The sequence below is a fragment of the Pristis pectinata genome, chromosome 6 (assembly GCF_009764475.1).
Source record: "Pristis pectinata isolate sPriPec2 chromosome 6, sPriPec2.1.pri, whole genome shotgun sequence".
In the NCBI taxonomy this organism is placed as follows: domain Eukaryota; kingdom Metazoa; phylum Chordata; class Chondrichthyes; order Rhinopristiformes; family Pristidae; genus Pristis; species Pristis pectinata.
The window spans coordinates 96,062,592-96,076,773 of NC_067410.1; the positions used below are offsets into that span (position 1 = coordinate 96,062,592).

The 14,182-nt window shown below is 39.1% G+C and overlaps 1 protein-coding gene across 8 annotated transcripts in view; it reads right to left on the bottom strand.

Annotated features, from left to right (window-relative positions):
• The window catches only part of mecom (MDS1 and EVI1 complex locus), a 358,144-nt gene that overhangs the window by 39,172 nt on the left and 304,790 nt on the right, over positions 1–14,182 (bottom strand). For 3 of the 8 annotated variants that reach the window (XM_052018370.1, XM_052018367.1, XM_052018366.1), the window contains exons 8-9: positions 12,448–12,535; positions 980–1,146 (exon numbers count right to left, since the gene is read on the bottom strand). In XM_052018370.1, coding sequence (XP_051874330.1) covers positions 980–1,146; positions 12,448–12,535 — 255 coding nt within the window. Of the gene's footprint in view, positions 1–979; positions 1,147–4,007; positions 4,035–12,447; positions 12,539–14,182 lie in introns of all 8 variants that reach the window. The other 5 variants (XM_052018371.1, XM_052018368.1, XM_052018373.1 and 2 more) reach the window with 3 other exon arrangements.

Genomic DNA, 14,182 nt, shown 5'->3' on the forward strand with positions numbered 1-14,182 from the left:
CTCTGAAATACTCTCACTTTCATCGCCTTGTTCTTTCTTACCCCCTCTCCCCCATAACTTGAGTCATTCAGATCATGACTGCCTGCATCACATTCATTTAGCTTTGCTGAGTTCCATTGGCTCCCTGGCCCCTGATGCTCTGAATTCAAAAGCCATTCTCAATTTAGTTGGATGCTTTTAAGACATTACCGTTCTCCACCTTTCCGATTCCCTTGTCTCCTACATCTCTGCCCAACTCTGGTTCTCTGCAAAATCTCCTTCTAGAGAACCCACCTGGTTTTAATAACTCTTATGCAAATAGTGATCAATGAGGTCTGCTCCCCATTTTATTGCCCAAGGTGAAAATCATGTATCCCACCCAGTCTAATTCATAGGCACATCAAAGAGTAATGCACAATGAACCTATTCTATTTCAGTTCAAATAAAAAAAACATAGAATTGTTATGGTGCAGGAGTGGACTATTCAGCCCATCAAGTCAATAGATGAATAATCCTATCAGCACCACCCTATCCCCATAACCCAGTAAGGGTCAAGTTGAAGCATGCTGTATCTTGTAAACAGGCATACAGCAAATGAAACTACTGATGTGCAAAGAAGCTGGTGGGATCAAGCTTGACCTGAGAGTAGTAGCATACTCCACAAACGGGGCACACAAGAAGTCAGGAGATTTTCCACAACAAAGTACACAACTGCCAGTCCTAGAATCAATCAATCAAGCAGATAAGACTCAAATCCACTGTTGGGCGACCCAGTTTGGTATCCTGTAATTCCGAAGTAATTTTAGTGAGAATGCACTGAGATCTGGCTCTGAATAGCTGAGAGTCATTCTGAATCTCAATTGTATTATATTTTCCCTAGGTATGACAAAGTATGGCTGCCATTTTCTTTATTTCATAATGGATATTTGCAGAAGAAAATGCATTGAAAATGTTAGTGTTGCTGCTCGCATAATTTTCTATTTGCAGGAAATGTAATTACCTGCAGGTATACCGCTCCTTGCCCTTTCGCAGCAGGCTTTCTGGAATGACAGACGGGGGAGCCCTAAAATCAAACATTGAGGGGACAGACCGGAGGAGGTCATTGGCTTCTGGCTTCAGTGAACTGAAACCTTCCAGCTTCTCTGCCATGTTCTCAATCGCTGACATCTGATGTGCAGGGAAAGAAGTGGAGGGGAGAGAGAAAAGAAATTACATTTTATCATGAGTTTCAACTAAATAGAAAACACAGGTATTCATTCCAACATCTTGGTTAATGAAGTTGTGGTTTGCAAAACAAAATACTGACACCTTTTTGAAATATTTAAACAGAAAAAGTAAATAAGTTTATTATAAGTAAACCTCAACAGCTTTGTCCATTTTTGCACTGTATGTGGGGAAGCAGTCTTCTTCAGTGGGGTTTAGCAATGTTTCTTTTGAATTTTACTCCTCTTTCTGTCTGGGAGTAGCTGATGTGGTTATTCTTCCCTCAATTAATTGTTTACATTTATAGTAAATATCTTCATTCCATAACCTGCTGACTGATCCAGTTGCCCACTCTTCTTTCACACTGTAAGTCTCGACGCTAGTTACAAATTGCATTGTACAAGGCACCTCTGCCAATTTGCAAAATGTCTTTCATCAAACATTTGAAAATCTCCAAGGAAAGTCTAGATGCATTTACTTGTCACACAGCAAATGTGAAAGCACTGGAAGGCACTGGGGTCTGCCTGCTCTCAAGCTTGATTCATAATCATTCATAGCTGCTAAAACATTCCCTGCACAATGCAACTGGACAGCACATTTGTCAATATGAAGGATACTGACATCACAGATCAAAGGGCAGACATAGGTAATAATGATGCTGCTGTGTGTTACAAGGGAATTCTTCCCACCACCAGCCAATGTTTTATCAATCCATAAAGGTACATGTATAAATATATAGATATTCTTGTGCTGTGTATTATTTTATATAAAATATTGCATTCTAGGTTCTGTACAAAACATGTTTTAACAAAAGTACACTTACATTAAAATAAAGATAACTAATTAGAGATTAAGTAATAGGAAGAAACCTATAAGTTGTGACACCTACTTATAGGACAAAGGTGGAAAGGTCTTACACTTACTAGTTAAGGGAAAGGATAATGAATACACAGTAAGTTGTTTTATTAATAATTCATAATCAGAAGCAGTTTCGGGAAAATGGTTTTGAAATAAATCATTCCAAGAACAAGAACAGTTTTTTTCCTAAATAAGATATGCTGTTACTATGCCTACCCATTTTAACAGGGTAATATCCATCGACTGAGAAAGGGATTTAACTTTAATACAATTGCTCGGGTTCAGGAGAAGGTTGATGGGAGGCAGATATTTAGGCAGCAGGTATTACATCATGTGAGAAACTGGGATATATTCAATAACCCTTGTTGGAAACGTCTGTGAAGTCTCTCAATTTAACCAATATGCTGCAGTTATTACTATTTTAAAAGTGCTTTAAATTTGGTGCAGTATTTCTTTCATGGTTCATTCCATAAATTTAAAATCAACCAATTGCTATTATAGTCAAAACCAATCAAAGTAATAGAACAAATTATTTAGTAACTGCAACAAAATCCAAATAAAAAGAGAAAAGACTGTTACACTTCAAAAAGATAAAGTATTTTGGGCAAAATTGCATTTAATATTTACCATCTGTGTGTGTGTGCAATTTTCACCGCAAGTTACTATGCCATACTTACTGTTTGGAAACACAGCGAAAATAGTTTTAAAGGCATTAACAAATATTAACCACAAAATAAAGTGATAATTTTTTAACTTTCAAGTATTGTAAGAGAAAGGAATACTCTGGTTGCTCAGTATGGCAAGACTGTAAACACATTCTTTCTGTATTGTGTATAGAATAAACATAATAACACTGCCATTCAATCAACAGTCTATGAGGAGAAAGAATGTTTTATGCTTTAGCAGAGGGCGGACAAGCTCAAAGAGTTCTGCAAAAGGGAATGGCCTATTCTCAGTACCTGGGAGACACTAGATTGACTTCATTGATGTACTTTCAAAATCATTTATCTCATTACAGGAAAACCTTGGGATCATTTCACTGACCAGCATGAAATTGGAATCTAAAGCATTCCTACTAGCCTTGTCTCATCTGGATCATTGTAGGTGAAGAATAAACTGGGACCCTTTATATTTGTAATATAAAGTGATTGGTTATATCAATCAATATGATGTGATCAGGCTTTGATTGCTTATCAAATTCCAATAAAAGTATGCATTAATATTAGAAGAAAATATTACCTTTCTAAAGCATCGATTAAAAGCACATGGCACAAAAAAAAGCTTAAAAAACATATCCTTCTTCAGGGAGCAAACTCATAGCAGTTACAACCCTATGCAGATGTAAGACGTACCTAATATCAGTAAATGGCAGTATTACTTAGCAGCTAAATAATTTGTGATTTACTTTCTCACAATCACTGATCTTATCTATAGCCAGATGTCTGAATAAGGAAATAATGCCACTCCCTCCTAATCCCACTGAGGCAGTTAACCTTGTATTGATGCAATCCAGCATTTTACTCTATTCCCAGCACAAATCAAGTATGCAGACGTCGCCATTATTGGACAAAAGCAAATATTTATAAACTTTTTTTGTGAAAGCAAAGATATGATCAACAATGGACTAAGCAATTATCACAGACTCTGCTATTCACTGGCTCTAATCTGTAGGTGACAGAAATAAATACAAGTGGGTTTTGAGAGGCCCTGATATCGGTTCAGTTACCAGATGGAGTGATTTATAACTCAGTCTACTGTGTGAATTACTTAAATACTGCTTGTGATTATGGTAATGCAATCTGATCCCAAAGTAAAATGGCAAACATTTACATTTTTATTTAGTGGAGGAGAAGGAAGATAAGGGAGTGTGGGAGATTTTAAATCATCCTGAGTTATGCACCAATTAATAAACCTTTCATTTTGATCCTTATGAATTATGGTTTGGAATTATAAGCAGAGGAACTTACCCAAATTCTCTGATCTGGCAAGCGGAACTAGGGAGTAGGACCAAAATACAAAAATAAATTACAATCCACAAACCGTGACTCTTTCAGCTGCCATAATTGTTTACAAATGACAAATGATATTGTTTGCATTGTCCTGTGATGAGATTTTCTTTTCCCAAAAGCTTAAATATCAGTTATTAGAGTGGTCTCAAATCATTTCTTCACAATGTGCTTTGGATGTTAGATTGATGATACCAGGTTTGTAACCTTTCTCCCAGCATAAACCTAGGTGCAACATCAAATAAGTAATGTCCAGGATAGCTAGATTCTGAAACATCATCATTTCTATTTATTTACTGTGATCTGAGCCCCTCATTCTAATGGCTTAGCAGGGATTATTTTGGTTCCAGATATCAGTAAGGAATCTGTATTACTCATTTTAACTTTTATCATCTAATACAACCCTACAATGTTGGTGATTGAAATATCGACTAACCTTGTCAGAAATTAGAAGTCACTGTTTATAATGGTGAATTTACTAAATACTGAGTAGGCTGAGATATTGTTCCAAATAGAAAAAATAAACACAGTGGCACAGCTACCAGAGCTACTGTCTCACAGCTCCAGTGACCCAGGTTTGATCCAGACCTCTGGTGTTGTTCGTGTGGATTTGGTACATTCTCTCTGCGACCAAGTGGGTTTTTTCCAGGTGTTCATGTTTCCTCCCAGATCCCAAAGACATGCAGGCTGGTAGGTTAACTGGTCTTTGTAAATTTCCCCTAGTATGAAGGCAGTCTGGGTGGAGTTGATGAGAATGTTGAGAGAATAAAATGGGATTAGTGTAATATTAATGTAAATGGTTGCATGATGGTTAGTGTGGACTGAGTGGGCAAGTTTCCTTACTGTATGACTTTAGTAGTCTATGATTCTATGAACATAGAATATTTTCCAAACATTGATCAGTGTATTAACCAGTGAATTGACCAGAGAATGATGGAAATGTTCCATAGATGTCAAGCAGCATCTATGGAAAGAGAAACAGTTCAAGTTTCAGGTCTGAGGCCCTTCAGCTGACAAAGGGTGTCAGACCTGAAACATTAACTGACCTGCTCAGTATTTCCAGCATTTTCTTTTTTTTTATTTCAGATTTCCAGCATCTGCATTTTTTTTATTTTCATTGACCCTGTCGATCCCCTCCCAATGACCAAACTTCAGAATGGTCGATCAATACTCAAGTTACCAAAAATAGATCCCTTTTTATGGTATCCAATATCAATCAAGCTGTATAACTGAAAAACAGTGACTGTACTAAACATAAACAGTTTAATTTTAAAATCAAATCATAAATGGAATTTAACCTTGAAAATTCTGACGTGAGAAGTATTAACTTTCTAAAGACAAGTTAACTTTCTAAAGACAATTAAAGCAACAATCATAAATCCATGTTTCCCTGTTTTACAACATTTATTTTCTTTTTCAATGAGCTGCTCAGCTAAATGGAATCAAATTAAATTTGATAATTGTGGAGATGGACTCAAGATTTCAAATAATTAAAAGTTATCAATTAGATATGCATTGTTTAGAATAAATCTTTTTTGTCTTGAGTAATAAAACATTAAAATTTACTTTCTTAAAGTTATTTTAAAATGTATTCAAACTAGTACAGTTCTTACATCCCACATAAGTGACCTGGTATCAGAGCTTTTAAATATGGAGTGTTTTTTTTTAAAATGGCACCTTGCAATAGTGATATTAATTCATTCTCTCATAAAAGTAGCAAAAATTGGTCATAAAAACAATCTGGGTTTTATAACCAACCAAGAAGACTGTTGGACTAGTCGAGCAAATATCATCCTGAAAATGGTATAGGAGCTCATCAAAAATGCTGCAGAAATATCAATTGATCTTCTCTTTCTTTCATTGTGTTTAAAGAAGAGGAGAGATAGCCAACAATTCCTCAAAAGATGAGACCCCACTCATAAAGATGAAGCGACACACATCCAGCCTAATTTCGCTGGTGCTGGTTCAGCAACCTGTCACAGAGGAGCGAGCTATGTGGTTTCCACCAGCCAAGAATATTGCTTGCAAGTGACCTGGAATCACTGTTAAAGCACAATTAATGCCTGATAAAGCATGTGATTGACATTGACCAATGGGATTTCAAGGAAGTGAATCTAACAATTGTCATTTTCACATGATTCCTACCAGCTGATAAGAACCCAGTAGGTCTTTGATCATTATAGATTAATGTTTGTACCAAATGTAACTGTGCATTAGGCTAATTCTCAACAATTAGTTCCAATGATTTTAAAATAGTATTTGGAGTAATTTAATGACAATGTATGCAGCAGAACTGACCGGCTATCTGGACATTTAACTAAGGTGGAAATTATCAGCCTTTATCAAACAATGACATAGCATTTGTCCATTTGGTTTATGGCAGCTTAAACCCTGCATCATTATAAAAAGTACTCCATTGCTCTTACATTCACATTCTAATTATGGTTATCAATTTGATTTATAATCATTAAATCCATGTTAAATATCACAATCTTTGCCAGTGACCTTCAATCTTAAACACATGATCAGTGAAACATGTTAGTAAAAAATGAAAGAACTGTCACACCAGATGTTTTAGGAACCTAAGTCACAATATTACTTTGGCTCTAAATTATTATACATAAATCAGAAAGAATTTCAATACCCATTCTTCTAATTCACAGAAGTGTCTAAAGAATTGCAAAGCAGCAATCTGACGGTTATTTTGCAATCAATAGAATGCACCACTTCATTTATTACCACCCCATTTATGTATAGCTGTGAAAGGGCATTAACATGAAATTCACGCAGTTCAAAATTCCACCACAGCTCTAGCAGTTCTTTTACCAGCTGGTGATCAATCTGATTAGACAAAAGTGCAGTGGTAATACCATGAACATTTCAAACGTAGGGGCTGCAGTAGCATTAACTATTTCATTCTCAGGAACCTGGATACTCCTGCCTGGAGTGGGCTGGAAGGTTGATGGGTATGAGTGAAGTGGAGGGAAGGGGTTATTGAGTGGAGAGTACATATGTTGAATTGCCCTGTGGGATACGTAAATGTGACCAAGCCTACTTTGCTGTAAAATTGGGTAATTTAAGGGGATTGAACAGTTAGTCAATTGTTCGGTGCACAACACAAAAGATGTGACTGATCTTGGCACTGATCAGCTGGAATAGGATCTCCCAACAAAAGGAGATCAGTGAATGTAAAAGGATTAGTCTTTATTTAGAGCACACAATTTTAGGCATACTCATAATGATATCAAACCCAGAAAAAATGTCTGCTTCAAATTGACAGGGCCCCATATTCCATTTTGCATTAAAATCCCTGCAGTGGAACTCTTGCTACATGTCACAGGTTTAGAAGAAGGGCAGTTGTTTCTGGTTGTAACTTTTGCTCATTCCAAGATGACTGCATTGGCAGCAGAGAATGAAGGGGATACAAACACTCCCAGCTCTTATCCAATGCTTTAGAGGGGGAAAGTAGGATCAAATCTTGCAGGGTATAGCTTAACTTTAATACTGAAAGTTCATTTACTGCCTATAAATTAAAGCAGGTGAAGGGTTTATCTAATTTCATTTTAGCCAGTGTTGCACTTGAAATAAATTGGAGATATATGGTGAGGATATGTATAGAAGGCTATCATTGGTTTACATCATAACATAATCCTAGTAATAAAGTTCTGAATCGGATAACTGGATATTGTGCAGTATGGAGGTGTGCCCAAACATAATTCGCTCAAACCACTCATGAGAGTGACCAGTATCGGATGCAAACAAGATGCCACCTGAATCCTGCAACAGTGTGAAAAGGAAAATGAGGGGGTAAATCAAATGAATGGTTTCACATTTCTGGAAAATAGTGAAATGGATATAAATGCAGTTAGATTGGGTGATTTCATTAGGAGGACTGGAACAAACATGGTCTCAATTGCCCTGGTTGTGTGCTATAATCTCTTTAATTCCAAGCAGGGACTGTGTTTCTTAATTGTCAGTGGTCTGAGTAGCTGAAGCAGTCATTCCAAACTGTAATAGGCCAGTAAAGTAGTTTCCTCAATCACTGGCTTGCACTGACCTTCCCCACAGGTTGAGGAAGGCACTACTACCAGTTAAATAGCTGTGAACAGTGATTTCAAAACAACTGGATATACACAGGCTTATGCATTACAGATGTCTTAAAGTGGAACCAGTTGTCATGGAACTTGTCCTGGAACATAAACACAACAGGTTCTTCTGCACTAGGGCTGGAAACCAGTAGTGAAGCAGCATGCAGGAAGCAGTTCAGCAGTATTGCAGTGCAACTGCATGACTTGAAATAATATAGTTTATTAAACATCACTTGTTCAAATATTTCCTAAATGACTGAATGCAAAGACCTTTATTTCAAATCTGATCTCAACACCAGGGATTTAATCCTTTCCTATCATTTGTTTCTCTTTCCATTTAGTGATTGTGAATAACTATTTCTCATCTGTTTCTTATTCCTATAGTCAGAACATTCTGTGCTCTGATGTGAACGAATGCATTTGCCATGGTATATTTTGTTTCTAGTTAAGGTCTTTGAGTAAGTGATATCACAGCAGGCTACCCTTATGAAATGGTTCACATCTGAGGGACAAAACTAGAATCTATATAGTCTTGTAGTCTTATACATGAGGTAGGGGAGTCATGCATCTGTGTTCTGACATTTCTTACCCTCAAAACACTTTTAAAACTTGACATATAAAACTTTCTTTTACTGCCATCACCATATCTTCTCCTACTGTTGGAAGGAGAAAGCATGAAAATGCCTTCTCTGGATTGCCTGCAGACACTCATTATGTGGTTAGTTAACAAGTCTGATGGCTGGTCCAGCTAAATCCTCTGGTGAAAACAGACCAAATAGTGCCCAAAGGGAACTAGATTTGGCGGTACCAGACTTGAACACAGGCTCATGGGACAAAAGGTCAATATTTTACTTTTGTTCCAGACATTTTTCTGATAATCAGTCTTGAGATGTGGGCATTACTGACGAGGCTGGCATGCACTTTCCATTCTTCGTTGCCCTGACAAGGTACTGGTAGAGGTGTGCCATCTTCTTGACCAGCAGTAGTTTGTGTGGTGTTCCCAAACATCTTGGGATGTTTTACCACATCATAAGCACTATATAAATGTAAATTTCTCCTCTTCCTTGATAATACAATAAAAGACCATTTTGCGGTTTGAAGGAAATATTAATAGAGGAAATCGTGTCTACTCATGTCTGCAATACCTCTCTACATAGTACTCTAGGTGGAGATCTACCATGCAGATCTACCATGTTCTTAAAGAATTGAGCTCCAACAGCTCAGGAGTGAACAAGAGTTATTCAATCATGCTGTAGATATGGCTCAATTAAACATTCAGACTGATATTTTGGTAAGAGGGTTTGGGCAGCAGAGTGACACAGCGAATAGAGCTGCTGCCTCACAACTCTAGTGCTCCAGGTTCTATCCTGAACTCTGGAGATGTCTGTCAGGAGTTTACATGTTCTCCTTATGACCACGTGGGTTTTCTCCGAATGCTCCAGTTTCCTCCCACTTCCCAATCATGTGCAGGTTGGTAGGTTCTCACCAGCGCCTCTACTTCCTCAGGAGGCTAAAGAAATTCAGTTTGTCCCTTTGACTCTCACCAACTTTTATTGATGCACCATAGAAAGCATCCTATCTGGATGTATCACGGTTTGGTATGGCAACTGCTCTGCCCAGGACTGCAAGAAACTGCAGAGAGTTGTGGACGCAGCCCAGAGCATCACGGACACCAGCCTCCCCTCCTTGGATTCTGTCTTTACCTCTCGCTGTCTTGGTGAAGCAGCCAGCATAATCAAAGACCCCACCCACCCGGGTCATTCTCTCTTCTGTCCTCTTCCATCGGGTAGAAGATACAGGAGCCTGAGGGCACGTAAGGACAGCTTCTACCCCACTGTGATAAGACTATTGAACGGCTCCCTTATATAATGAGATGGACTCTGACCTCATGATCTACCTTGTTGTGAACTTGCACCTTATTGTACTGCACTTTCTTTGTAGTTGTGACACTTTACTCTGTACCGTTATTATTTTTACCTGTACTACATCAATGTACTCTGTACTACCTCAATGCACTCTGTACTAACCCAATGTAACTGCACTGTGTAATGAATTGATCTGTACAATTGGTATGCAAGACAAGTTTTTCACTGTACCTCGGTACAAGTGACGATAATAAACCAATACCAATACCCTAGTGCGTCAGTGAGTGGTAGAATCTGAGTGGAGTTGAGGAAGTGTGGAGAGAATAAGGTGGGATAGATGTAAGTAGGTGCTTGATGATTGGACTGGACTTGGTGGGCCTGTTTCCATACCCTATGACTCTATATTAAACCTTTGTGGAACAGGGCCTTTTTAGCTAAGTATGGCTGAAGCCAGTCAGTTCTGTCCAACTGGCAAACAGCCTGTTATTGAAGAACTTGAGGAAGAAAATGTACCACAGCATGAGAGGAAGAGAAGTTGTAAATTCCACAGTGGAAATAGAAAGCTTGAAATTGTGGCCCCTTTTGAGTAGAAGGTTGATCAAAAATATATCATTCTGGAATGTTGCCCTAGATTGCTGGACACCAGTTCCCTGATCTTGAGGAAATCATGACCCAATTGACATATAAAATCAGATGAAACAATTAGTTGTCATTGTAGTTAAGATCTTTTAATTACCAGTCCAGTGACAAATTCAGGCCAGTTCATTTCAGTTGACATGACAGCTGTGCAAATTCAAAATGCTGCGACAGATATTTAAGGCTTGGATACAAGGAAAATGAAATTTGTACTATTCTATCAGAGGGGTATGGGTGCATAGCTATGTACCAGCTATGTAACATCTATCCACCAAACTATCATGAAAACCCACATGGGGTAGAAGTGTCCTTCAAGGAAGGAAATTTGCTGTCCTTAACGTGGCCTCACTTACATGTGACTCCAGATTCAGACTCTCTTAACTGCCATAGTGTCATAAAGTCAGAAAGCATGGAAACAGGCCCTTCGTCTCAACTGGTCCATGTTGACCAAGATGCACATCCAAGCTAGTCCCATTTGCCTGTGTTTGTCCCATATCCTTCTAAACCTTTCCTGTCCATGTACCTGCCCAACTGCCTTTTAAAAGTTGTTACTGTACCTGCCTCAACCACTTCCTCTGGCAGCTCATTCCACATACCCATCTCCCTCTGTGTAAAAAGGTTACCCTTTGAAAGGACCTACCAAGCTGCTTTAATATATGGATGGCAGCTCTTCAAGAAGACAGTTCATTACCTTCTTGAGGAAAATAATGGAAATAAATTCTGGCCTTTCCAGAAATAACATCATCCATGCATGGATTTTGAAAATGTCAGGTGGTTTCTATAACTGGCAACTGATCTACAGCAATACTTTTAATTCACAATGGTAAGCTCAAAGTATACCCACCATCAGTCCAGTAACCTTAAAAATACTGTGAACATCATGAACTTGCACTTCCTTCCTTCTCAACTCAATCCCATCTCAGGCAGCTCTAAAACAACGCATGGATTAAACTGAGAAACGAGCGTGAATGTTACTTGTGATCCAGTGCATGAGTTGGATACAGTTGCTTGTGTCAGAGTGAGGGGAGGATATCAAACTACATGGTTAGATTAATATGTGAAGCATCAGGTTCTTGACTGATACTTGTCTCCAATAAAACAAAGTGAAGGGATAATCTGCTTCATATTTTAAACTGCCATTGTCAATAGTGCAATGTAATATACCTGCATGAATATTAGGTCATGGATATTACTATCTTATTCTATTACTGTATTCTATATTATAGTTAAGTATGGTAAATAATAATGGACCACACTAATGGATCAAGTAAAGTATATGCTGCTGGAAATATTATACTTACATATAATAGACAATATATGTGTTGTTCTGATGGTTCCAATAAAAACACACTGGCCTAATGGGTTTGTTACTCCCAGATGAAATAGACAGTAAAATGAAGTGTGGCTTGTTATAAACCATGTGTATATAATTAGTAATACACTCATTCCAGGTTTCATATTTCTACAATTAAAATAGGTTACTTCATGAAGTTTAAAATTTATAGATAAAACACAGTAATCCATTGACCTACCTGGATTTGTGTCCCTATGTAATTGTACAAAAATACACTGTGCAACTGGAACACAATAGTTCTGGCACACAATAAATAATTCTACTTGGTCTAATACCCAGACAAATAACAAACATATTGTGCTGCTGAGGATACAGCACTGTAACATGAATTAATGACACACTGTATTAGTTGACATTCTTACATACTACTAACAAAAATACACTATGTTACTTAAATCTGATAAAATACTGTAATAAAATTTCTGAAATGGGGCCAATGAACAGGGAAATCCATTTACCTGTGGATGGAATAGGAAACTTGGAGCAGGCTTCATGTACTTCTCCTTCAGTCCTTCAACTGGGTCAGAAAGTTTCCTTTTTTCCACTCTACTTTGACAAAATTATGAACAAAATTGACAAAATTAATCTTGGTTGGGATAAAACAGTGAGGAAACTAAACAGAGGATAATTTTCAACTTATGGCCTGAACTAAAGAAATAAAGACTGGAGATGCCAGAATCTAGGTGAAAAAACAAGATGCTGGAGGAACCCAGCAGGCCAGGCGGCATCCGTGGAGAAAAGCAGACGGTCAACGTTTTTGGTCGGGATCCTTCTTTAGGACTGAAGATGGGAAAAGGGGAACCCAATATATAGGGGGGAGAAACAGAGCAGTGAACCGTGGACAAAAGAGGGGAGGCTGGGTGAGCACAAGGTGATAATAGGTTGATGCAGGTAAGAGATAGTGATAGGCAGATGCGGGGGAGGAAGGGAGAGCAGATCCACCAGGGGATGAGTCAAAGGTATGGAGGCAGGAGCCCAATGGGAGAAGGGGAGAGAAAAAAATAGGCGAGGAGAAAAAAGAGAGATAGGCTAGGAAAGGGAAGAAAAGAAGAGGCATGGTGGTGGGGGTTTGATTTACATAAAGTAGAAGAATTCTATGTTCATGTTGTTAGGCTGTAAAGTCCCAAGACGGAAAATGAGCGCCGTCCTCCAGTTTGCATTTGGACTTCTCCTGGCAGTGGAGGAGGCCGAGGACTGACATATCAGTGATGGAGTGGGAGGGGGAGTTTATGTGACTGGCAATGGGGAAATGCAGATCGTGGTTACGGATGGAGCGCAGCTATTCTATGAAACGGTCACCTAGTCTGCGTTTGGTCTCGCCAATGTAGAGGAGGCCACACTTGGAGTATCGAATGCAGTAGATGATATTAGGGGAGGTGCAGGTAAATTGCTGCCTCACCTGAAAGGAATGTTTGGGTCCCTGGATGGAGGTGATGGAGGTAGTGTAGGGGCAGGTGTTACACATATGGCGGGGGCAGTGTAAAGTCCCCGGGGTGGGAGCAGGATGAGTGGGGAGGGAGGAGTGAACTCAGGAGTTGCAGAGACCACGGTCTCTGCAAAAGGCAGAAACGGACTGTAAAAGATGTTGGTGGATAAAGATCGTGCGGAACTCGACAGTTTCATAAATTTTGCCACTAACTTTCACCCAGCTCTTCAATTCACTTGGATTATCTCTGATATCTCTTTCTCCTTTCTTGATCTCTTCATCTCCATCTCAGGAGATTCTTTATCCACCGACATCTTCTACAAACCCACCAACGCCTACAGCTACCTCAATTACAGCTCCTCCCACCCTGTCTCTTGCAAGAACGCTATCCCTTTCTCTCAAATTCTCTGCCTCTGCTGCACCTGCTCCCATGATGAGGTTTTCCACGCCAAGACATCTGAGATGTCCAACTTCTTTACTAACCGTGGCTTCCCCCCTACTGTGGTCGAGAGAGCTCACACCACATCTCTGCCATTTCTTGCACCTCTGCTCTCACCCCCACCCCTCCCAGACCCAACAGGAATAGGGTCCTTCTTGTCCTCATATTTCATCCCACCGGCCTATGTATCCAACACATCATTCTCCGCCACTTCTGCCATCTCCAGTAGGATCCCACCACCAAGCATATCTTCCCCTCCCCACCCCTTTCTGCCTTTTGCAGGGACCGCTCTCTCCATGACTCCCTAGTTCACTCCTCCCACCCCACC